The following is a 26,374-nucleotide window of genomic DNA, read 5'->3' on the forward strand; positions in this document are numbered from 1 at the left end:
GGTGTGAACACAGCGATTACACTCAGGTGTGCACCAAAACAACCAGACTGAAACCTTCTTGAAGAGGTGGTCTCAGTCTGGTTACAAACGAACTCTGGTGCGGTTCGTTTGTGGTGAGACTGTGTTCTGACCTGGATCTGAACCAACTGCAGTCACATGACACATTGTTTGGGTTAAACATGAGCATGTTACAGTCCTGGAGGATTATTAATGTGCACCTCCTCCTGTACTGCCTTAATATGCACATTCAGCACATCCAATGCATCAAAACATTGTTTTCTAGTTGGAGCCGCGCCTCGTTTTCAAACTGTATGGTTTGACTAAAATGAACAATGACAGCAATATAGTCCACGATGAGCAGCGCTAAAATCAACCTGCGTAGTTGTCCCTCCATTGTGACATTAGAAAGTGTCACATTTATCTTGCAAGTGTACTCTTCTTCAACGTTTGCTTTACTTCCTGGATTTTCCCCACATGGAAATTCTGACCAGTCAAGAGCAGCTTTCTTGCGCAAGGCATTTGATCTGGTCCGCTTGTAAATGCTGCCGTGAGAACACGCTTTGTCACAAATTTCGTCCGTGATTCGGGCCAAGACAAGCGAACTCTAGGTCTGAAAGAACCCTTTGAGTGGTTGTGTCTCCCTGCAGACGAAACTCTGGTCACAGTTCTCAGACTTTATTCAGACTCATGAGTTGGAGATGATATACGCTGGCAGCTGCTCGCTAAAACTGATAATGTGACAGTTATCATTTGTTCTCATCCACAAAAACACACGGCGTCAGTAGTGCATATTTCAGCTCGGGGGATCTCTGCGGTCACGGCAGCCTTTTAACGGGAAACAAGTTTAAAAAACAAAAAATGCCCCCTTTGACATGAAACTACTTCGTCCTGGCAGCAAACACAAACGTGCATGTGTAACATGAGTGAATGGCTGTGTAATTCACCGACGGTGCCAAGCAAGTGTTGGCCCGGGCTGTTAAAATGAAAATGGCTTTGCTTTGCACTGTCCACCCACCACTCTCAGAAAGCTGCAAAAAGAGCTTTAATGTAATCACACTATGTCGAAATTATCAGCCCTCTGCGCTCACTGTTTCTGCTGCTGTTACCTTCAACACGACGGCTACTTGTCATTTTGCCACAGCGTGACTAAAGTGGAGCAAGATTGAAATTACATAAGCTGTTGATGACCAGAAATGTTGAATTTTACAGTGTGATGAGCTGTAATATTTTTATCCACCGTCCTTTTTCTTCTCTTTAAGACGAACGTTGCATCTCAAAGGTTAAACATAACCACCAAATAGAGATGTAGATGAACCTCATCTGCTGCTTCTAACCTCCTGCTCAGTCGACACTCAGAGCACAGTGGAGTAGAAAGTATAGATTTTCTTAACGTGTTTCTATAAACGCTCATGTAGCTGAAGTGTTGGTGAGTGGGCGACCTGCAGAACAGCATATTGTAAAATCCCAAGGTCAGAATTTTGATCTATCAAAAGGGATCAGCTTGTGGGAAGAGCGAGTCTTTCTTCGATATTACACTAATTATTTTTGCCCTGTTTCTCTCTCATTGTTGCCTTTACAAGAGAACACAGCATGTTGACGTGTTGATTCAGCGCCTGCATCAACAGGTGTCTATTTTTGTCCCACACACACGGTCATGGGGAGCTGTTAGCATGGTGGCTCCCAGAATTTTCCTTTTTCTGCTCGCCCAGAAAGAACGAACAGCCCATTAATCTGAGGCTGTAATTAAGGTGGAAGATTTGAGGTGGTCACTCTGACACAGACAGGGTTGTCGGAGGGTGACCAGACGTCCTGTTCAAATGAGGACTGGTTTTTAGAATGTGTCCTGGCATCTCAATAGGAAACGTCTTTGTCCTGATAATGAGACATTTGTTAATGAGGCAGGATTATATATCAGGAGCACGGACAGGTTAGATCAGTGTTTTCTCTCTCTGGCATTGAGCGTGAGGGGAAGCACAGCAGCAGCTTCCACGTCACTGGATGAGCTGTTATGGCAGCTATGACTGCGATGAATTTAGATGATGAACTGGGCAGGATGCGTCTCGCTGCTGCCAGTCTAATGGTGGCGGGTCATTGAACAACAAACGGCTCGTTCTGAGCCACAAATGTTCAAATCTGTTAAAGGAATACTTCACCTCCCAAATGACCATTTTATTTCAGCTACTCACCCTTTGTTACGTTGGATTGTTGAAGAAAATGTTTTTCTTGAATGCCTCTGGGAAACGAAGAATCCAAAAAATTGCTGATGATGTTTATTCTTAGTCTTGTGTTTATTCTGTTGATGTATATATATCATAGTAACCATTATAGCACAGTACATATTTTATATTTCTGAATGCAACCCTAGTTTATACAGTGTAATGTAGCACGCTGCACACATTTGTATATGTTTACACACTCACAGACAATGAACATTTATATTTTATTCTTAATATCTTTAGAGTGTTGTGGCATAATGCACATTTTTAATCTATTAAATTTCGGGCTTTCAAGCGATTAAAAGCATTAATCTAATTAATTACATGCTTTGTGATATATTAATCTAAATTAATTGCATAGGTCAATTTTTGCTTTGAAAGTATTTTTTAAAAAATCAATTGAAATAAATTTTGGCAGATGTGTCGTGGTAAAGCTGCAGTGTTTTGGACACATTTGTCCCCCTGTCCTCTACCACCACCACCCAAACTGGTCTGCAGTCCATCTTACAAGGGAGTTAGTTAGTCAGTCACAGGTGGACTTACTCAGTTTGCATGTGAACACCTGGTCAAGTGTGGCTTGACAAAGTTAACTGCTAGTGCTAGCTCAGACCTCCAGGTCCGCTGCTAAATGCTTTGCATTGAGGTGATATTTCAGGCTTTGAGTTCTCCGATGGTACGGAAATTCCTGACTGCAGAAATTGCAGAGAGCGGTGCTCCTATCAACAGTTCCATCTTGGTGTTTTTAAAATTGAAACGTTCTATTCAAGGGGCCGAACAGCTTAGTCTCGACTGCCTCCATCATTTAACAAAGCAACTATGACGCACTAGGTCAAAGGGCACCACGGGACACGATTAATCAGAGTTAATTTTTTTAACCTGTTATTTTTTTCTGTGATTAATTAATCGTAATTAAGGCGTAAGATTTTGACAGCCCTAGTTTAATTGTATTTTATTGCTTATCTTACATACTTCTTTCTCATACTCCATTCTTACTTCTTATAATTCTTTAGTCTTTACATCAGAGCGACTGAAACAAATCACAAGTCCACCTCAGGGATCAGTAAAGTCGATAAATGTCTGATTCTGATTCTGGTTCTGAATTGAAGTCATTGGGGTCCACATTTAACATTTATTTATCCAGTCGTATGCTCAGTGCTTTCCAAACAGACAGGTAACTGAACAGAAAGTAAAACTCATCTATTCTCTCTTCAAAGCCAGACTCCACTGACAAAAACAGTAATTTTACCTCACTGAACACAGGAGCTGCTGGTCTACCACTGCCTTGATCTGTTCATTTGTTTGTGTTATTGTGTGACTTTGGTGTCTTAAGGGTTTGTTTGGATTCACTTAAGTCACACAGTAACACAAACTAACTAACTGATTGAGGCAGTGGTAGACCAGCAGCTCCTGTGTTCAGTGAGGTAAAATTACTGTTTTTGTAAATGGAATCTGGCTGTGAAGAGAACTCCGTTCAGTTTCCCTGAGCATACAACTGGATAAATGAGACTTGGATTATACTGCCCGAGTTGTGTGAGAGTTTACAAATGGATGTTTTGATATAGTTTTGCTGTTGTTAAATGTGGACCCCTATGACTTCAATCCATCAAGAATTTACTTGATTCCTTTTTCACCGTGGAGACATGCGAGAAAAACAAAGCTTTCTTCCCAGATTCAAAGTAACACGAGATGAGTAATTGATACACAAATGGTAATTTGAAGAGTGAAGTGCTCCTTTAAGTTTGACTTCTTCTAACCAGACAACAGCTGCAGCAGCGTAAGTGCTAATTTACAAGCACGAGTCAGTCTTGACACTGACAGCTCCTGACACGCTCAGTACTTTATGAAATAAGGCCCCTCTTCTGTCAGGGGTAATTCATTACCACTTAAAAGACATGTCTGCTTTTATTCTTTCACTGTGTTAATTTTGTTGTTGTGCCCGTCACAAGTTGTATTTAATCAGATATTCTTTAGCTGTTTATTCACTTATTTATTAGTCAATCATTTGTCTGTTAGAATCACGAATATCCACCTGTTTGATGCGGCTCATTTTTGTTGCCCATGTTCCGGCTGTTTTTAATAATTAAACCTTATTGTCAGTGCCAGAGCTGGTTGAAATCTTTGATATGATAATACACACTATATAGTGTTGTCACATCAAAAGAAAGATGGGGGAGTTTTTTGTCACATTGGATATTAATAGAATGGAGCATTCTGACTCTATTAAATGAATCTGTGAATAATTAGTAACTGCTATATTACAATATGATTACACATTAAATAAAATGATAGAACCGAGCGTAGAAAGCTGGAGAGCGCCGTGCCCCGGAGTCACGGGATATAAACGCCAAATTAAACTGCATTTTGTTAAAGTAACTCGGAGTAAAAGTAAATGAGGAGCCGCGTGAGATTCAAACAAACTTCTCAATTAATAAACTTCACCAAAAGACCCGACCCCTCTCACTTAATTCCAGACCCAGCCTGCAGTCTTGTGAGTTATTTTCCCAGGCTGCATAATTTTTACATCCGCACTAGATGAAGTTCTACGTTCCCATCAGTGACTGTGGCTCATTAGTACAGTATAATTACAACACGATCCATCTCACTGCAGTTCCTTATTGTGGCCGCTGTCTCCTGGCTCCTTGGCTGTAATGGGTACTTACAGAGGCTACTTGTGCCTTTGTGTGAGCCTCAGCGTGCACACAGAGTAAATTACCACTTCTAATTTAACTCCCTCATTTTGCATTCCGACAGTAAGCATCCTGTTAATTACAAACCTAGCAAAGGATTTAACGGTTTTCGATAAGGTGCTGATATTAATACTTCATACATTAAAACACGGATTAATGTAATTACCTTAATTAATTATGATGTATTGAATTGTGTGACGCTCGAGATTAATTGCGCTTTTCAGTGGGTGGGCTGATTGTTGATTTAGCATGTCATAATTATAGCTGATAAAGAAAAGTGTCGTCAAGTTGTGATGGTTTCTGGTGAGTCTGTATCCTGTCTCGTCTTTGGACAATGTTTCCCACCCACTCCATGATGTGCTGCTCACACACAGGAGCACATTCAGTGACAAATTTCATCAAGATGCACCACAGTGCACCACAGGAAGTCATTCCTGCCTGTGGCCATCAACCTGTACCACTCATGCACATAACTGTACATATTTCTGATGTTTACTCTTATTCTACTGATGTAGATATTGTAGTTAAATTTCACCAGGGCTGCCCCTGACTAAGAATTTTCCTAGTTGCCCAGTAGTCATCATTTAGGGCCATTAGTTGACTAGTCGGCCACATGTTTACGATATTAATGCAGTCATTAAATGATATATTTTGGGCAGGGCAACACAATGGTTTGAGTTGAAGGTGTGAGAAAGAATAGTATTAGTAACATTGTTAACACTGTGCTACATTACAGAGAAATACAAAACCGTACTAATGAACCTTCATTAATATAGGCCTATATTTTATCTGTGCACGTCACACACTGAGCGAGCGGGTTCAGTAAAAGCTTCTGTCACACGATATAAAGTTTATAACTCACCGAAATGCCTTACGATCATCCACACATTAATTATATTCCAACAGAAACAGCATTGATACGCTCCCAGAGGTGCAGACAATCAAATTCAGTAAATATTAAGCCCAAAATCATTGCGTTCAAGAGTGGCAGCTTTTTTCTACCATATGTCACCATGGTTACCAAGGGTCCTTTTGGAGTCTCCTAAACATCCTTTTTGGAAACGCCTAAACATGTGTAAAACAGTCATTTTCTGTAGTACTGTTCTGAAATTTGAGCTTGGACTAGATAAGCTCTCATACTTTGGTTCCATAGTGTTTACCAGCTCTACCTCCCAGTTACAGTCATCTGCATCTTTTTTCAAGAAAAAAATACAGGCGAGATATAAAACCTTCTTATTTCAGTATGTCAAAACTTGTATAACTTAATGGCAGAAGCACTTACAGTGAGAAAACCTCAGAGTGTTACCTTTTAAATGAGACCATGCATGTACAGGTGCTAAATACAGAACAGGAACAGCTTTCAGTTCATTTTTGGTATGCTTTGGAAAGGTGTTTTTGTCGAATTATGCAGAATTCATAACAGTTTAATAGGCTGTAGAAAATATTTATTTAAATGAGAGACCGAAAGTGAAAAACTAGTGTGCCTCATTTTGTTTTGTGTGGAAACCTTAATTCCATTATCACAAAATTTCTGTCAGTAAGAAAGTGCTTTCTCCTTCTCTGCATTGCCTCCAGTTGTCCCTCCTTTGTTCCATTCTCATTTCTCGCTCTTCCTCCCAGCGGACTCCTTCGTCACAGTAGCTGTCCACTCTCTGATGTGCCGTTTAACTGTTACAATACAATGTTCAGCCACTCAGACACAGCTCAGTTTTAAACCACGCTGCAATCCCACACAAACACTGGAGCACTGTGGTTTCCCAGAGACGGAGAACAACCAGTGAATCAATATTTGTACCATACCTGCCCAACTGTTCTCCTCACCTCTCGGGCTTTGAAGTTTTCATCCTCTTCTGTTGTTTTTTATTCTCTGGCAGGGAGAGAGAAGGTAGCGAGTGCTAAAGTGGGTCACCCTCCTCTCCTATAGTTGAGGAAAGACGAAGACTCGCTCTCTGGTGTAAGGCTGTTTGCTGCCTTAGGCACCAACATGACAGCAAAGGCAAGCTGATGGACTTAAAGGGCCAATCGAGCGCTTGGGAACCTACCTTGGCATAAACGCTGCAGTCGCAGTTCCCCAAGGAACGAGGCAGTAAATATGACAGTACAGTCCAGGCTCTTTGGCTTCGCTCTGTTGTTTTGAAACGCATAGAAATGCATTTAAAAAGTGTTTAAACACAATAAATAAGAAAAACACACAGTTTGCTTTTCACAGATGGGAAGCCAGCTAGGGATCGTGTCTCTGTTGTTACATTACAGGCTCCTGGATCTGGAGCAACAACATGACCCTCTCCCCGTGTTGGATGAGGCATATGGCACTGTGGGGAAAACAATCACAGGCCAACAGTTTGGGTCAGTCGTGACAGTGATAGCAGCATCCAGTGGGAGTTAGCAAAGGCTAATTTACGTCAAAAATTGAGGGGAAAAACATTTTCTCTTATCCAGAAATCCGTTCCAAAACCTGAGTTACAACAGCAAAATCTTGGCCTCGTTTTGTTCCAACCGGTGCGTCTCTGCCAAAGATGATTTGTAGCCGACAGTCAGACTCCCCTGTGCCTACTGAAGAAATTTAAACAACTGCTACAGTCGGAGTGAGATGGTCTCTTCTTTATCTGGTATCAACAAAGTGGTTTTGCAGCTGCACTGGTGCTGAGGTGTCGCCTCCTTGTCTGTGGTGAACTGCAGAGCCAAGAAAGGATCGCAGTTCTTTCCAACAGTATTTAAGCTTCGTCACTGTGTGTGTGCTTTCTAGTATTCCTGTAGTCAAGAGGTAAAAATGTTCTCATAAGTGTAGAGGAATCCCTCAAGCAGGGTGGTCCAACTGACTCCTAGTCATTGCTTCTATGAGTGGCTGTTGTGGTGTTAGAGCAGTGGTTTAAGATTAAGAGGTAGGTTCGGGTTATCTTAGAGTAAGGGTTAAAGGGACAGTTCCTTGAGATTGTTTTGAGTTGCTAATTGTTGGAGATATCAGCTGTAGAGATCTCTGCTTCTCTCTAATATAATGGAACTAGATGGCACTCAGCTTGTGGTGCTCAAAGTGCCAAAAAATACGTTTGTAAAACTCAACAGCAATGTCTCTTTCCAGAAATCATGACCTGGTTACTCAAGATAATCCACAGACCTTGTTTTGAGCAGGTTCATGTAGGAATTATTTTCTTTCTACCGAACTACACCCATCAACTGTACCCCACAGACTACCAACTACTAGCAAGCTAGCTTACTTAGCACCACTGAGCTAGCTAATATTACAGCTTAGCCGAGGACGTCATTGATATTTACATCTTGTCTGTGAGTAGATGCACACTTCCTTCTGGGTTGTGATACAGTTGGCAGGTGTAGTTCGGTAGAAAGAAAATAGTTCCTACTGGTTTTGGGCAGTAGCGTCACTACAAGTAGCAAAGTTACTAATTTAACTGCATTTTTCAGTAGCGTGGTGGTAGTGTCACGACTTTCTGAGTCAAATAGCTTTTCAGGAATGAAATTGATTAAGGGGGCAATCACACCTACAGGGAGCGCTAGAAACGAGACGCCAGTAAAACAATTGATTCCCTATGATACGGGGCGTCTGACTGGTTTTCAAGCATTTTTTATGACGAGCGTCTTTCTGGCGTCTTTTTAGACGCGCATTTGTAGACGCTGAAAGTTGAAATAATTTCAACTTTTGGGCCTCAGGTGCCAGCAGCACCATAGCTCCGTCTTGGGTCCATTTTCAATGTTTTGATCGCCCGGTTGCTCCTCATAAGGAGTGCTCATTGAAAGGGCGTTTCAGGCATTTCAAGTGTCTTTGAGTAGCGCCACCTGTAGGTATGATCGGCCCCTAATTGACAGAGTAGCGCAGTAGCGTCCCCAAAAGTTACAAACTCATTTTCTCAGGAAAAGCCTGGAAATGCAGCAGACTTTTTCCTCTGTGGAGGTCTGCATAAAAGTAAGGATAATAACACTGAGGATAAGTAATGTTGCTGATGTTAGTGCCACACTGAGGCATGTAAAACAAGGGAAACACTTCCTCATGACATCACATACTAATGCCTCAGTTTATTCTGCTTGCTGCTTCGCTATTGGTTTTTTTGTTTTTTTTTGTTTTTTTTGGCAAGACCCAGTCTTGAGTAACCAGGTCATGATTTCAGGAAAGAGACATTGCTATTGAGTTTTTCAGATGTTTTTTTTATTTTTTATTTTTTGGTGCTTTGAGCACCACAAGCTGACTGGCATCTAGTTCTAATATATAGGAAAGAAAGCAGACATCTCTACGGCTGATATCTCCAACACTCTGCAACTCACACCAAAACAATCTAGACTGATAAATAGCACAAGTAAGAGGATTTTTTTTGGGGGGGGGGGGGTGAACTGTCCCTTTAAGGTGAGGTATTTAGTAATAGGGGTCACAAGTTGGGGTTATGCAATGAATATATCTAAAGAAAGCCTGTACATGTTCAGTTAAACATATTCATGAGTATATTTCGTTGTCTCTCTCTTCCTCTCTTCATCCCAGGTAACTACTATGGGACCCCTAAACCTCCTGCAGAGCCCAGCCCCGTGCAGCCTGACTTGGTGGACCAGGTTCTGTTTGATGAGGAATTTGACACGGAGGTCCAGCGAAAACGCACAACCTCCGTCAGTAAGATGGACAGAAAGGACAGCGCCGCGCCAGAGGAGGAAGACGAAGAAGACAGGCCTCCTATGGTCAACGGCCTGGCTGGTGAGAAACATCATTGTCTGTTTCTTTCACTGCTTCTGCAATTCATACAACTAGTTGTAATGCAGCTGTGCTTCATACCACTTTTCTCCAAATTTAAACCCCAGCAGTTTTTTGTTTGCTCGATTTTATTTTTATTTTCCCAGCCGTCCATTATATTGTTCTCCGAATGCGAAACAGCAGGACCTTTTTCTCTCCTCTTTATCATTCGTTTCTCCAAACAAACGTTGTCAGGATTAGCTGTTCTGCATGCAAGGTCAGCACTAAATCACAGCCCTGCAAAGTCAAGAAGCAGTCAAAGTCTGGCTGAGATCAATAGCAGCAATCCCTCGTTTACAGGGAGAGACTTTGTCCTTGTTTCATTCCCGTACAAGGATGTCCTCACATGGCTCGTGGCACCAACTAAATCAGAGCATGTTTCGGCTAATGACGAGTAGCCCTCATTGGGAGAGTAGTTAGGAAACCTGTAACTGCTGTGTTATTATAAAGCACTACAAACTAAAGTGGTAATGGTCAGAACTGTGTGCCACCATGTTACAAAAAGACCATCCATATGAAATCGTTTTCTCTCATCATACCATCCGCCGCTCGAAGCAGCCAACTGAACAAAGCAGCAGCTTCTGGCCCTTCACAGCTCCAGCTGGAGGAGGCTCCCTCAGCTGCCCTGTCCTCTGTTATGGCTTCAATGACGGGCCTGTGACCAGTCTCACACACACCCTGGCCTGGTGCTGTATGGCACTGCCACTCCACAGTGTTAGCCAAGTGAGCCACTCTGCACAGAAAGGACCAAGTGCTGCAAACACAGCTAATTACCAGTGCCGGCAGCATTACGTTGCCAGTTATATTATTTGTTGTGTTTTTTTGATCCTTGAGAACAGCTAGCCAAATATGTTGAGATATTTGCAGCACAATTACCACAGTTCAATCGACAGACCACTCTGTGCTAATGTTCAACATTCATGCAGGGTGAAACACAAGTATATGCCTCTCTAAATAAACTAAAGAGCAATGCAGGGTTGCCCAGACTTTTCCTGAATGTGAGGAACATAAGAATGTTTTTGCTATCACTAATGCCTGGTTCACACTACACGACATTTTCGTCTGTTCCAACAGTCACTTTGTCAGATTACGCGATTGTGGAGTCATAAAATCGTGCCGTGACTTGGCCGACAGACTTGACACATTACACGATGGCCCACACCAATCATCCCCGGTCATCTTTCACAACAAGTGTGATTGCATCAGGTTATCTTGTCGTATTATTATTACTATTATTTCTGTGACTGTGTCTGGTCATGTGCCAGCCGAAAGATGGCAGGAGCTACATTTAAAGTACCGTATGCAAACATGCAAGTCACTGATTTCTCCACAAGCTCCTGCAAATGTTTCACAATAAAAGCCTATTTGGAAAATGAAGTGATTCTCTCAACCAAAGTTATAATGGGCTTTTAATTTGAAACAGATACAGGAAGTGTTGAGTTTGAAATTTCCTAGAGGAAATATCAAGAAGCCTGTGGTGTTGTTGTCGTACAGTTGTCTACGGCAGCAGATCGCTCTGTGTTCCTATTGGTCAAAGTGACAGCTGTGACAAGAGCAATCGTGAATGACAAAAGGAAAATCAAACATGCTAGACTTTTTGTCCGAACGTCGTGAGGTGTCCCAGACATGGCGTTGGTTGTTCTACTATGAGACACTACACGAGATGAAACGATGGATTATCGTGTACGACACTTATTGTCGTTCACGATCCGAGCTGACATGGTACGACGCTGCGTCGAGCCATTATCAGGCTGATACCGTGTCGTGTGAACCCGGCATAAGGGTGCTTTCATACCTCGAATTGTCTTGCTTTGTTCCAAATCAGTGACGTATTTTGTTGCAAGGTTGCAAAGTGTAGTAGTTTACTTTAGTTAATATAATAAATGGAAAATGGTCTTGCATTTATAAAGAGTCTTTCTAGTTTTCCGACCACCGAAAGCGCTTTTAGATGGCACAATGCCTCATGCCACATTCACATATTCTTACATTAGTGGCCAAGGCTACCATACAAGGTGCCACCATTCACACACACCCGCACGATGGAACAGGTCTTCCGATTAATGGATGAGCCGCTCTCCTTCCTGAGCCACAGCCACTTGAATAATGATAATAACCTTGCCCCAGACTCATCTGGAATATAAAGGCTAATTCAGCTCACAAAATATGAACCATATCAAGCATCCACAGGAGGACGGGAAATGCATCTTTTCTCTGTGAGACATGGTTACATGTCAAAGGAAGGAGGGGAAATAAGTCCAAAAAAAAGAGTGAGCAAGTATAACTGCTCATCTCACATCCAAGAGCAAAAGAGAGAAACATTGTCAGAGACACATCATCTCTGCGGCCCCGGGCAGTAACGATGACAGTGCGGAGCCCAGCCAAGGAAAAAAAAGCAGTCATTGTAGAAGGATGTCAGTCCTAATTCTGTAGTTCATGATAATCTGAAATGCAGTTTATTGTACCATTGTCATCATGTGGATAGATTGGATTGTTAAAGTGGTGAAAACCGGAGAAGAGGAAGACGTATGACCATGCCTTGAAGGTAGTGTAATAACGGTCACGCATTGTTTTTAACGTCCATTTTTCTTTTGTGTCCTTGTAGAGTTGTCGTCAGTTTATGAAGCCTGCATGCCCACATCTGCAACAGCCCCGTTTGTGTATCTCTGCGAGGGCTAAAAGCTGCTGTAGCCTCGAGCAAGAGTCTGTATGCAGTCAATTATTTTGACTTTATAAGTGCAGAAATCCCTCTATGGGTCCATGATGAAAAAGAGGGCCCCAATTTCGACACAGAAAAGGCTCTTGGCTCCCTCCAGTCACTTTCCATCCCTGCCATTCAATTACCCCGGCCAAACAGACTGAGCATTCAATGCCATGATGAAGCTAGGTCATACACAGCCAGATGAAAACCTGCAGATAAGAGCCTCACACAGACAGCAACACACACACATGCAGCAGCCTGTGTGATGCTAATAGAGTTGTGATGTGGCGCTCGCGGCTGGGGGCTGAAGCATTGGTCAACTCTTGCCCTTGCCTGGGAGGCAGTTCCCAGTACATCGCTGCTGACATGCAAATCCTATGGCAATTGCTTTGCTTCCGTCCTCTCTCTGTGTGTGTACTCTCCCCATCTCCCTCCCTCTCTCGCTCTCTACCCCTCTTCCTCTCTTGTGGATGCAACCGTCCACCCAGTGTACAGAGGAAGATCAACTCGAGCGACAGCAGCAGCGCAGAGAGATGCAAGGAGCCCAGAGGAGCTCCAATGGCGCCACATTCTCACCTCCTGTCTCTTTTTCCTTCTACCATCTCCCACACCCTTACTCCCAACCCATCCCTCTGTCTGTCTCCATGCCCGTGTCCCTCACACCATGCCGGGCCACAGAGCACAAGGACAAGGCGGAGTGGAGGAAGACGGTGCCCAGCTACAACCAGTCCGCCGGGGCTATGGACTTGCGTGTATGGAACACTCAGGATGAAAGTCAGGAGCCCTTGCCTAAAAACTGGGAGATGGCCTACACAGAAACCGGCATGGTCTATTTCATAGAGTAAGTAGCCTTTCTCCTGCTACTTGCTTGCATTGTTTTGGTCCTATTACTCTCCCATTACATCAGCATTGTGCTAATCCAACTCCCAGTACTCTCCCAATTCATCTCTTTTACAGCCAGGGTAAGCAAAATGTGTTGAGAGATCTGGCAGCCCTGTCTAACTCCCCATCCAGCACACTCCTCTGTACTGTATCAAACCAGGTGTTGGACATGGAAGTTATCAGTGGGCTCGGCGATGGCAGTTGTGTTCTCGATTAAGTTTTGCTTTTATTTCCCCTGTGTTTGATGTCGGGTTTGTTGGCTGGTGCTAAAAGCAGCAGGCCCTGCATTGTTTACCTGGCCCCGTTAGTGTGGCAGGCAGTCAATGCCGAGCGGCTGACAGAGCCAGGTGCTGCTGCTCGCCACTAAATCAATAGCTCATTCTGCCAGCCAGAGAAACAACAGGCTAAATGAAGCCCGCCACCCCTGACCTGCTCTCTCAGTTCTGCTCTTTATGATCTCTGCAGCTGCTCACTCTTTTCCTTTCTCTGCTCTATGTATTCCTCCTTTTCCCTCACTCATTACTCTGCCCCATTCTCTTTCTTTTTCTCTCTTCCTTCTACCTCAAAGGTTAGTCTGAGCTTTGTTTAAATTTTAAAGGTTTCTTTAATAAGCCATTTCATCCCCAAACATTAGAAGTTAGCCACACTTTATGTTTTCCTGGAGATTTTAGTTTTGTTTGTTTGCTCGAGTTGGTGGAATAGCTTCTGGGCAAAGTGGCTCCTGAGAGTTGGAGTGCTAATTGCACGATCGTCACAGCATCTTAATTGTTTTGAAAATGATTTTAACTGCACCTAAAGCCAAGTCTCCTCTTTGCATTTCAGTCACAACAGCAAGACCACTACCTGGCTGGACCCCCGCCTCGCCAAGAAGGCAAAGCCTCCTGAGAAATGCGAGGAAGGAGGTGAGACTAAAGACCGTTTTACACAAAAATCGTGCCACAGGATCCCTTCTTTACGCCATCTTTGTATTTTTACACAGAATCAAACTATGGCAGCATCCTACCGCCTCCGTGATTCTAGATTTTAGATAGCATGCCAGCATCCCAGAAACAACTGATGATAGCAGCGTCAGCCTCCAGCATGACCTACGACATACGTGTCGGCAGCACTTTCTAAACCAGTGGTTCCCAACTGGTCCAGCCCAGGGGTCCAGATTTCTCCTTAGTCATAAGTTCAAAGTCCAGCTAGTTTACTGTCCCTGTCAAGTAGCTGTCCATTAGTCACTCACTCTACAGCGGGAAACAGCACTTTAAAATAAAAGCTCTGTGCTGGGAATTCACTTTACTTAAAAATAAAGTGTGTTTTTGACAAATTTGACTCATTTGCAGGTCACTTGCGGTCCATTCTGAATGGACTTACGACCCACTTTTGGACTGCAACCCACCAGTTGGGAACCATTTCTTTAAACAATAACAATCATTTACCATCCCCGTCATATGGCAGGTGATCTTGTGGGTAAGGAACTCCCCGTCTGCATCGTTTTCCCAATTTGCAGACATTTGTGGCTGCTGTTCTTCTTTGAGTTAGCTGCTAACTGCGATTAGCTGCCTTTTAAATCTCTTTAGATCTGACAAACATAATACGTCATCATAACGTCACACCCGTCTCATCCGTGATCCCGTCCTAAAGGCTGTCCTTTATTACACAGACGATGTGATGCTGTTCCTACCTCTGCTTAAAGGCGAGACAGCTGTGTGTCCCCAACCCGCAATCGTACATCTCATGAAGAACAACGAGGCAGAATAACGGTGTGACATTCCCACTTTGAACAGGCAGTGTAAAAGGAGCAAATATCTGCAGATTATTGGAATGGTAGTAACCCTCACACGGACACTTGTACTCCTTAGTCCCATTCATATCCTCACCTCCCTCACCACATACACACCTTCAACTTCTTGCTGCATAGACTAGTATGTGCACGAGCCACATCCCTGCCTCCATGAAGAGGGCGCTGGCTAACAGACGGCGATTGAACAGCTGAGCGGGCCTGATCACAGTCATGCCGGTGACACAGCACAAACCTCCGCTCTCCAGCCTGCCCCTCTCCTCCTAATGGCTTCTGGGACACATGCAGGGAGCTCATCAGTGTGGCATCTCTCAAAAGGCAATTTTCTATGGCCCCTCTTGCGTAAAGATCTCCTCTGAGCCGCATGTGTTTGTCACACAGCAGCAGAAACTCAAGATGTTGCACACATACACACTGCTGGAGAGAAAAGGCTATTATTTTCCAGGGAGGCTGTATAACAACTCAGCATTTCCTCCTTCTCTTCCCTGCTTCCTCCACAGTGTGTATTAAGCCCTAAACACATAGTGACAAATAAAAGCAGTCCCTCTGTTCTCCAGGTGGAGGTAAGGATGCTGTGAAGCTGCCAGTCAAAGCACCACGTCTCATTGTGTGTGTCCAGTAGTCCATGTGGTGCCTCAGCAGTATCTAAAGTGATTTGCGTCTGCTTTCTTCCCGTTTGTTCCCCCTTCAGAGCTGCCCTACGGCTGGGAGAAGATTGAGGACCCACAGTATGGCACCTACTACGTGGAGTGAGTAAACTTCTCCCTGTGCATGAAGGGACCCAGTGGGATGCAGCTGTGAATTGTGGTGGATGTGAAGGATATGGCTTACTGCTCTTATCCAGTCTCTTTCTGCCTCTGTTGAAGTGACAGTCGAAATGTTCATCCAAGGGTTTCAATCTACTGTACACCTGTGTGGTTCCTCTGGAGTTGTGTCTGCATGCTTGATTTAACTGACTGCACTATTTTCAATGGGTTCTGTGTTATTATAGTCACATCTCCTGCAATTTAAAGCCGTATCGCTGATTTTCAGAGAAGGGATGTCACAAATACCGATATTTTTGTAGGTTGCCAAAATTCCAAACACGTGTTGGTACTCCTTTTCCTCCAGTACTGTCGGTACCAGGAATGCAACACTTCTGGGCCTGACAGGGCAGCATATACGCCTAAAAGTAGGGCCATCTGTTTCAATTAATTAAGCTTTCCATAGCTTGACACCTGGGCTGCATGGTTGTGCTGTGGTTAACATTGTCGCCTCACAGCAAGAGGGTTTTTTGTTCAAACTGGGGGTGGGGGAGCCCCTCTGCGTGGAGTTTGCATGTTCCAGACTATGTGATAGTCTGGTGACCTGTCCAGAGTGTACCCCGCCTCTTGCTCAGTGTCAGCTGGGATAGGCTCCAGGATAAGCAGTAATGGAAAGTGAATGAATTAATGAATAGCCAGACACCCATTAAAGGGTAACTGTTTATTTTTTTTAAGAAAATCACAAAATGACATAATGACACAATGACAAGAGGCCTTTTTTCTTAGTCTGGCGCTTCATTGACTCAGTCAGCCTTAGCGCCACATTTCAAAGTAGTATCGATTTATTGGTGGTGAAATTTTGATGTTTAGTGATGTTAATGTGTTACCTTTTATTTTATTGCCATGTTAACATGATTAAACATAGAGCACACTGCCCACCCTCTGGTCTCCACTTGTTAGCTAACATTAGCCTTGGCTGCTCTGCACTGCATACTACTGAGGTTGAGAGCTAACGTTAGCTAGCTGTTAGCAGTGCCATCTTATTTCAGTCACTGCTGGTTGCTGCGGAAACATTGTCCACACCCTTCAGTCTCCCCCTGATCACCTCGGTGAGTAAGTGGCTTAATTGTGAGCCGAAAAACCTCCTTAGCATTAGCCATGTTTCCATCCAAAAGTGATTCGAATCATTGGGAAATGCGCATTAAAAGAAATACGAATCCTGTGTGTTTCCATTAAATGTACGGACTTTGGTGAAAACTACAAACTCGCACGAGTTTTCCGCAGAACTGGAAACAAAACAAGTCTCGCATTATTCTTCTTTCTATGTTTTCTGGAAGTTGGCAACCAGCTTGTAAATGCATTACCGCCTTCCCGACCCAGAGTGTGGATATCACCATGGAGAGAGGTGTGCTATGACTTAACTTAAGTTGAACATAACTGTTTCCATCCCCCGTTTTGCGGATCAACATTTTTTCAAATCAACCAAAACCCGGCTATAGCGAGCGTATGTTAGTTTGTGCGAATCAGGGGATTTTAATTCGAATTTTGGCGTTTCCGTCATAATTTTCAGATGCGATACTTCTAGATGCGCATCTAAACAGGCTGATGGAAACATGGCTATTGTTAGCTATGTTAGCACCGCTAGCTGTGCTGACAGTGCTAACAGTGCTAACTAGAGTTGTACTGATACCAGTATCGGAAATGCCTCCGATACTGCCTAAAATGTGGTATTGGGTATCGACGAGTACAGACTATGACCAATCCGATACCACGTACTGCTTATCTTTATTTTACGCGCTGGTATCGGATCAGTACTCGGTATCAGCAGATACCTAAGGTTCAGGGATCGGAATCGGTATCGGGAAGGAAAAAGTGGTATCGGTGCATCTCTAGTACTAACAGAGCTTAACAGAGCTCCTTAACAATACCTAAGGGACTTTGTGGTTCAAAATTAAGCCACTTGCTCACCGGGGCGACCTGAAGAGAGACCAGAGGGTGGGCACAATGTTTCTACAGCAGCACTGTTGGGTCTGTATGGCATTGATAGCGATAATCACCGAATAAGCAGCTCCACTAGCTCCCACCAAACGCAGGTGGTGTGCAGTAAACTGAAGAGTAGCAAAAATAACCTCTAGACCAGAGCCTTTTTTGACCAAAAATAATAAAAACAAAATCTGTGTGGAGCCGCACAGAGATTCTGGAGCTTACACTTTGCAGAGCTGGCAGTGAAAGCAAACAAATCTGTCCACGTTTGACGTCGAGTTGATAAATGTCCAACTGTGGGTAACTTTGGCTCGTCACTGTCACATCTTACCCAGCTGTCCAATCACAACAACAATGGAGGAGAAATATGTTAATTTACTATAGATCCATGGTTTTTTAACCTTCTTGTGCTCAAATCACAAAATCTCAAGGCACACCTGTTTCTACATCTGTGCACAGTGGCCTCTTATCACTCTTGTCAGGACATAAGACAATAAAAATAACAAGAAATAAGACAGGTAGCTTTCATGATACTGTCTACTGACAGTTTTTCTTTTCTCTTTTTTTTCGGTGGTAGGTCGTCTTCACTGGTGCTTTGTTGTAATTTGCTCTGTACAATGAAGCGATCCATCGTCCCACTCATGGCTCTCTCCTTTTAATTGATATGATCCCTCACACTGGCTGCCAATCAGGGAGATTTTCTAAATTGAATTAAATTAATTTAATTTTTTTTTTTTTTTTTATCCAGAGTTTGCCTCTTTATTAGGAACAACATTCTGATATAGTCAATTAAAAATTCATTCATAACTTTTTGTTTAGGCCCAGTTGAATATTGCACTAATAATGTGCGGTGATCACAAAATCCAATGGTGCACCATAGACATATATTAATATATGTTTCATCACCCACAAAATCTCATGAACCTTCGTAGACTAGTACGTTGCATTCGAGACAGATCATCATATTAAAATCAAAATTTAATTTAAATGTTTTAATAAAGGTGTGCATATTCAAGTCCATTTAAGTAGTACTAAATTTCTGGTATTGTGACATGCCTGTTCCAGAGGTATAGAGGCATTAAATGAGTTCATCTCAGGGGACCTGTGGAATATGTGATAGTGGCATAAAATGCTTTTGTCCGTGAGGTAGTTTCCCACAGTCCTGCAGAAAGCAATTATGTCAGCAGAGATAACACTGCTGGGTTACAGCTTTGAGTGCGTGAACGAGAGAAGACAGCGAAGAAAACAGACAATGAAGGCTCAGGGTCCCTGAGAGTGAAACAAGGGCCGAGATTCCATTCTGATCAAGAGTGTAAACAAGAGCACAATGTTCCATTTTAGTCCCATTACTGTGGTCAAAGAGGGAGAGACCTGCAGGCAGGGGGGGACTCAGAGCTCCTGTTTATGCAAGAGGGTCATTGAAAGGCTGCCTCTCCCCCGTCTCCGTCTCTTTGTCTGGCAAATTTTGTTGTGAATGAACGAGCGAATGTGACAACGTGACACAAAGTGCCATTATTTCCTCTACAGCCAAACAAAACATGAGGTGTGGCAATCAAGGGGCGAGAAAGTGAGCCAGAGAGGAAATGAAAGAGTGGGAATGAAAGAGAGGGGAATGTTTATCTCTCCACACTTAATGGGGAGGGTATCTCTGTGCATGAGTCATACGCAGCAAGAGCACTATTTGTTGAACACATACACACACACATACACATATACCATCAGCGCCTCAGCATGTGGCTGATTCACTGTGCAGCATCGATGCTTTCTGCCTTCCCAAGGTGCTGTCATGACCGGGATTTACAACTGTTCAAGCTCATTAGGCAGATGAGCTACTTCTCTCCATTACCATCTAACCGTGGAGGGACATTTCTCTGGGTAGCAGAAATTGTTCCGGCACGCAGGTGTGACCTGTGAGTCATTAATTGTTTTTAGATTGAGTTTGGCATAAATTCCCCAAAGTGGAGTTTTTTCAGAGCAGTTTAAAAAGACATCTCTGGCCGTGTGATATGAAAAAGGAGGCACATATCCATTTACATCCATCTACAGTTTATTTAATCTTTTGATCCTGGGATTACAATGCATCAAGCAGATGCCGATCCCATCATGGCGATGTGGACTATCGCGCCAAAGATTGCTACTGATCCTCTCTATCCAATTCTCTTTGAATCCACTGAGAATGTCCAGGCAGTTTTTATATTTCTGAGGTTTAGTCGTGCTCTCAGTCCATCTGTACGTGTTGCACTTCTGGCACACACAGGTTTGTGTTTGTCGTTGTGTCAGAGCAGCCTGTACAACACGCTGTCTGCCCAGCATAGGTTACGTCACACCCAGCACTCATAGTCAAATCACAGGTTTGCATGACTGTATCAAGAGTGTGGACAAGCTGAGCTCTGTGAGGTCAAAAGGTACGACAGCAGACAGACAGAAAAGCAGGAACATTAGTGGGCAGTCAGACTGTTTGTTGTCAGCTGATGAATAAAATGATGAACAGAACGCCAACAAAAACAGGATGGAAACACACCAGGATCACCTACGCTCCTTATCTTAGAGCTTTATCTAACAACTTGTTCTATTGTGTTGAGATCTTTATCATCTAATGTTGTTATCTCTCTTGTGCAGCCACATCAACCAGAAGACCCAGTTTGAGAATCCAGTGCAGGAGGCGAAGAGGAAACTGAGCGTCGACACGTCTACTGTAGGGCTGCCACCTGTAGCCGCACCCTCAGGTAACTGCAACCACAGTATGTACACAAGTGGTAATGGGGAGAGAGTTGTAGGGACAAAACGTTAACTCAAAAAATTCAATTTGATTTATTTTGAAAATCAAAACCGCATTGAGACATTGAGCCAATGTGATTTAAGATGCAAGGATTAAATGCTGGCATAATGAACACATGTAATTATAGACATTGGTATTGTGGTTTTAAAATAATGAATGTAGACACTGGATGTCGCCATTTGGTTTGTGGAGTCCCCTTTGAAGCTCAATTTGGCATTTGGCCGCTGCCATCTTGGATTTTTTGAGCCAGAAGCAACAAAGAGTGACCATATTTGGACGAGAGGGTGGAACTTACCCTAATGCTAGCTGCTAGCTTGTTAGCACAGTGTTTTTACAGTCTGGTTATAATGTGATCATGCTAATGCTAATTTTCACTAGCAGAAAAACAGACTTGAAACCATCTAAACAAAATGTTCTGACCAGGAAAACTGAACACCTGATATAGGGCCGGGCGATATGTGTATGCGTGTGTAATCATGATTGACACAGTGTGGGGTTGTATTTATATTTTAACGTCCAACAAATTTTGATCTTATCTAATTGATAAGAAAGCTCAGAGTGAAGGGGGGAGAGAGAGAGAGGGGATGACATGCAGCAAAGGGCCACAGGTTGGAATCGAACCCGGGCCGCTGCAGCAACAGCCCTGTACATGGGGCGCCTGCTCTATCGAGTAAGCCACCGACGCCCCCAAAGACACAGACGTGGCGTGCTTCAGTCTTACTAGTTTCTTTGCTGATTTAATGTCACATTTGGACTCTGAATGCTTAATGATTTTCAAATATAACATAAATGGGTGGCATGGTGGTGCAGTGGTTAGCATTGTTGCCTCACAGCAAGAGGGTTACTGGTATGAACCCAGGGTGGGGGAGCCCTTCTGTGTGGAGTTTGCATGTTCTCCCTGTGTTAGCGTGGGTTTCCTCCAGGTGCTCCAGCTTCCTCCCACAGTCCAAAGACATGCAGGATAATTGGTGACTCTAAATTGTCCGTAGGTGTGAATGTGAGCGTGACTGGTTGTTTCTATGTGTCAGCCCTGTGATAGACTGGTGATCTGTCCAGGGTGAACCCTGCCTCTCGCCCAATGTCAGCTGGGATAGGCTCCAGCACACCCGTGACCTCCATCAGGATAAGCATAAATATATGAACATAAACGGTGCTCTAGCTGAATACCTTTTACATTTGGCTGTGTATCCTCGTCTTCCTGCTGCTCCATACGCTGCAGCACAGGTGCAGATGTTGAGTATAAAGACACAGCATTATTTAAACACAGGTTCTGGCCTTATAGTTTTAGCTTTCTGTTCAATGGAGAATAAAACCTATATAACAAGGTATTAAATGTGTTATCCAAACACTGGAGCACTTTTATCATCTACTTCACGCTGAGATGACTGTCTGAAAGATGTTCTAACAGTTGACAGGCTGCTGATAAACATTCCATAGCCTCTGAAGCAATGATATTCAATTTGAATAATGGAGCGGCGCTTCACTGGGCGGCAGAATTCATTCTGACAAGTAGATTGTGAAATAGGGAGAGCTCTGAGGTCTCTTTGAAAGTGCTTTTGCCCCAGTCATTCACCGCAGTTCAAAGATCTCTTTAGAACAGAGGAAGGGAAGGAGACAGAGAAGGAGAAAGAGGTGAGAGTGACTTATGATCATAAATTGCATTTCAGCTGGGTCATCTGTTCATCATTTACCACCTGTGGTGAACGATGCCGCTCGGCTGGCCTAATCACCCTCCTCTCAGTCAACGTAAGGCTCCGAGAAGCGGCAGCCCTGCGTTGTTGTAACACGAGTAGGAATTATTAGACTCTTCTGCGTGCTTACACACAAAGCATGACCACATTAGCATTCAAACTAGCCTCTGTGTTTCAGACGCCCCTCGGACAGAGCTGTCTGCCTCACTCTGCTGCATGCAGACCCCCACCTCCCACAGCTGAGCCTCTCTGCAGTCTGCGGCTGATATTTCCTCCGTGTGCCACCGCCTCCAGCTTCGACTGCCTCCCCTGTGCACGCTCTGCACCTTCCCACCCTTGTTAATGAGAATTAATGGGTAGTGGTCTTGCGCAAGTGTGTGGACGTACGTGAGGTGGCATCTAAACACTGTTTTGACAAGGCTGGCTCGCCTGACCCCCCCAGACAATGCCGCAGAGCACAGGAGCAAAGCGCAGCACTATGCTCAGCCATAATTACAGCGCTGACAATCCTGTCTGACATTTCATATAATCACTTCACCCCCGAGAACACAGACTGTCCCTTTGTGGCCCACAGCTTAATCAAGATCATGTAAACATGGCTTTGGTGTATAGCCCCCCCCCCTGCTCCAGCTTTACTTCTCTGTCAGCATTGCTTTCATGGTGATCATGTGAGAAACAGAGCTGGCGAGCGTGTGAACATGGAAGGCCTCGACGTTCTAAATCCTATCAAACATGCATATTAGACACACGGTCACACCTTAAAGGAGCAGTATCTCAGATTTAGTGGCATCTTGCGACGAGGATTTTAACCAGTTGAAACTTCTTCAGTTCGATTTCTTTTAGTGTTCAGGAGGTTTTTATTCGAAGCCAAAATATCTCTTCCTCTCCAAACAAATGGATCAGATTTTTCTGACACTGCTCGTCATGACAGGGCTGCTAACTGCGGTGGCTAAAGCGCAAATGTCCCTATCTAGAGCCAGTTTTTGGTTTGTCCACTCTGGGCGACTGTAGAAACATGGCGGAATCCGTCGACTAGGACCTGCTCCTTATGTACATATAAACTTCTGAAATCATGAAAACATGAGTTCCCTATTTAGAGCCAGTGTTTGGTTGAGTGTTTTGTTTGTCTGTCGACCTGCGAGCATGGAGCAAACAAAGGAGAAGGAGAAAAAGAAATAACTTGTCCGCCGCTGAGATTGAAGTTATTTTAGGTGAAGTGGGGTTGTGAAAAACATTTTTATTTTCCTCTGTTAGTGTTGGTGTGTCAGAGACAGGTAAATCAAAGGCTTGGAAGGAGGCAACGGGTGCCGTTAACTCTGTGTCCTCTGTTGTAACAATCATCCAAAACGCTAAAGGAAAATGGTTCGACATGAAGCTTGAAAAGATGCACAAGTACACACACTAACCCTTCCCAGTCACAGCTCTCTGCTGCACATGAGCGCATTGCTGCATCATCTGAGTGGCCTCTCTGTCAGTTTGCCCTGACCCTCGACATTTGTTGTCTCTGTTGTGAAATTAAACCACTATTAAAACATCTTAATACAGGCAGTCTTATGTCAGCAATAAGCCACCGTTAAGTTTAACAACAAGTAAGATAGTCTCCCTCCAACACTCAAATTCAGGTTCACCAGCTGCCCATTGTGAGCGGAGACTTCACGTCTTAAGGCCCTGACACACCAAGCCGACGGTCAGCCGTCGACCAAAGTTGGGCCGTCGGTGAGCATCTGTCGGCCTAGTTTTTGCGGTGTGTCCCTCACTGTCGGCACTTTGGTGTCACCGGCTTTTCGGCCAATTGAGCATGTTGAATCGGCGCCGAAGCTTGTCGGTGAGAGAGGTGGTTTTATTTCCTCGCCCCTGTAGCAAGTGAATCTGCCTGTAGTGAAACTGGGGCTAACCGGTGCTTCCTCCTCAGGCTCCACTTCACTCAGCTGCCCGACAGGTTTGCTGCTTCTTCCCATTTTAACCTGAATAACAAACCGGAGCTAGCTGTGAGGCTAGTGGAGCGTTAGCCGCAGCATGACCAGAGGGAAGCACAGCCAGTTAGCCTCCGCTAGTCTCTGAGCTAGCCCCGGCTCTCCGTTTGGATTCAACCGGAGCACCGAGCCCTGGTTTGTTATTCAGGTTAAAGTGGGAAGAAGCAGTGGGTTTATCGGGCAGCTGAGTGAAGTGGAGCCTGCGGAGGAAACACCGGGACCGTCTGGATGTAATAGTCCGTGGAGGTGCTGCGGTGCTCGGCTGCACAGATAGGAAACCCCTCGGCTGACAGGATGTACCACTCTATCACTCCGCTCTCTCTCACGCAGGCGCAGAACGTACGTGCCACTTGGCCGTCGGATGTAGTCCGTGTAGTGTGTTCAAATGCAACTGACGCAGGGCGACGTGAGGCGACGCAGACGACGCAACAGTTGGCTTTCATTGCCGCAAGTTCTTTAGTGTCGGTTTGGTGTGTCCGCACCTTAAGTGCTTTCCCACATCTGCAGCAGGGGCGATTGCTCTGAAACAACAAGGGAGGCTGATCTTCCCCTAACACTTCATAGAAGAAATGGTCAAATATGCACTATTGAACTTACATTAAAGTAAGAATTCACATTGCATTAAACGTGCACTGGGATGCGTTTCACATCATGACTACGATGCTCAAACGTCAGCTGTTTATCACCAGTTTTCAAATGCGATCTCCCTGTCATACTCTCGTGTCAGCATGGTGGTCGTGGAGCCTCCGAGCATTCCTATGAGACAGCGCTGAGCAGGTTTCTTTCATGCAGCAAAGCGAGACGGTCATTGGATAAATGCGACAAAATCGTCACTTCCAGGGAGGCTCAGCTTCCCTGGGACCTAATGGAGCGGTAAGCGGGAGAGGACGCTCGGTGTCTGCATGATGATTGGAGGAACTGTCTAAAAGGCTGAACCCCTTTGTGATTGACAGCGCTTCGCATTTCGAGCTCAGTCCCACGCGGATATTTGCAAGTGGAGTCTTCTGACAGAGAGCCGCCCAGAGTTCCGTATTTCCATAAGCCATATAGCTCATTTTCACCATTAAACCCATCTGAAAATCTATGAAGTGATTATACACAAAATAAAACAAGCCTATTATATTCTAATTCTGCCAATATATCCCTTTAAATCCTGAACACTGGACCTTTAAATCGTCATGAGGAGTTTCATGTTATTGCATCTGCATACATGTGATTGCACAACATTAATACACATACACAGTCTTGAGCAAATGTCTCTGACACAGCTCTGATGTAGGAGTGTCATGGTAATCATAATCTTTTTTTTGCTTCTTCAGTGCGGTCACGTTCATCCGCCAATTGCAACGCAATTATGCAAATCACAATCCCATGACACGTTGAGAGTGGTGTTGGAGGCAGGGGGGAGGAGGAGGAGGAGGAGGAGGAGGAGGGGGAGCTTCTATCTGTACCCTCCCTAATGAGATTGATGTCCCACCATCTATCAGTGTGGGAACTGCCAGAGAAGAAGCCCAGTGTGCAGGGACACAGCACATAACTCACAATCTTATAGGCTCTCACCACGGGGAAGGGCGACGAGGATTTAGTTAGAATTTCCCTCTTTCTGTCAAGGCTAACTCTATTTCTCTCTCTGTCTCATCGCTCTTATCTCACTCTCTTTCTCTCACACACACCCGCGCATGCACGCACACACACCGTCTAATATAATCCCTTTCCTGTCTTCTAAAAAGTTGCCCCATTTACACATCCTGCAGGCGCCACAAAAGAAATTTGCAATGAAAAGTTTACCTGGAAAATGTCAGGCGCATTTCAGGACAGATTTATCCCCGCAGTGAAAGGAATTGGTTGTTTGCGGTGAGGCTGGGGCAGAATATAGACATCCTGCAATAAGTGGGTGTTTACTGGCTTTGCAAACGGAGCAGTCGACTCGCAAGTTTCTTGTGTGTGTGTGTGTGTGTGTGTGTGTGTGTGTGTGATTTGTTTGAGTTTGCACTTAAATTACGACTCTCTCAGAGCGTTTGTGTAATTACTAGCAGTGAGCGACGTGCCGTCAGACACATTGTCACCGCACGAATGTTGTTATGATGGAGACAGATGGCAATTTGTGAGCAAGCCTTTTCAGTTTCTCTTCATATCCAGGCCTCTTTTTCACACACGCGTGCACGCTCACATACCACACAGACAGCCACAGCACGGAAAAAACCTGT

At 44.2% G+C, this 26,374-nt stretch overlaps 1 protein-coding gene across 4 annotated transcripts in view; it reads left to right on the top strand.

The window, feature by feature from the left end:
• magi3a (membrane associated guanylate kinase, WW and PDZ domain containing 3a) overlaps positions 1–26,374 on the top strand; it is a 200,941-nt gene that overhangs the window by 143,739 nt on the left and 30,828 nt on the right. For all 4 annotated transcript variants that reach the window (XM_033628244.2, XM_033628243.2, XM_033628242.2 and 1 more), the window contains exons 4-8: positions 9,390–9,596; positions 13,009–13,171; positions 14,035–14,114; positions 15,690–15,747; positions 20,344–20,450. In XM_033628244.2, coding sequence (XP_033484135.2) covers positions 9,390–9,596; positions 13,009–13,171; positions 14,035–14,114; positions 15,690–15,747; positions 20,344–20,450 — 615 coding nt within the window. The remainder of the gene's footprint in view (positions 1–9,389; positions 9,597–13,008; positions 13,172–14,034; positions 14,115–15,689; positions 15,748–20,343; positions 20,451–26,374) is intronic.

Source organism: Epinephelus lanceolatus, chromosome 8 (assembly GCF_041903045.1).
Source record: "Epinephelus lanceolatus isolate andai-2023 chromosome 8, ASM4190304v1, whole genome shotgun sequence".
NCBI lineage: Eukaryota > Metazoa > Chordata > Actinopteri > Perciformes > Serranidae > Epinephelus > Epinephelus lanceolatus.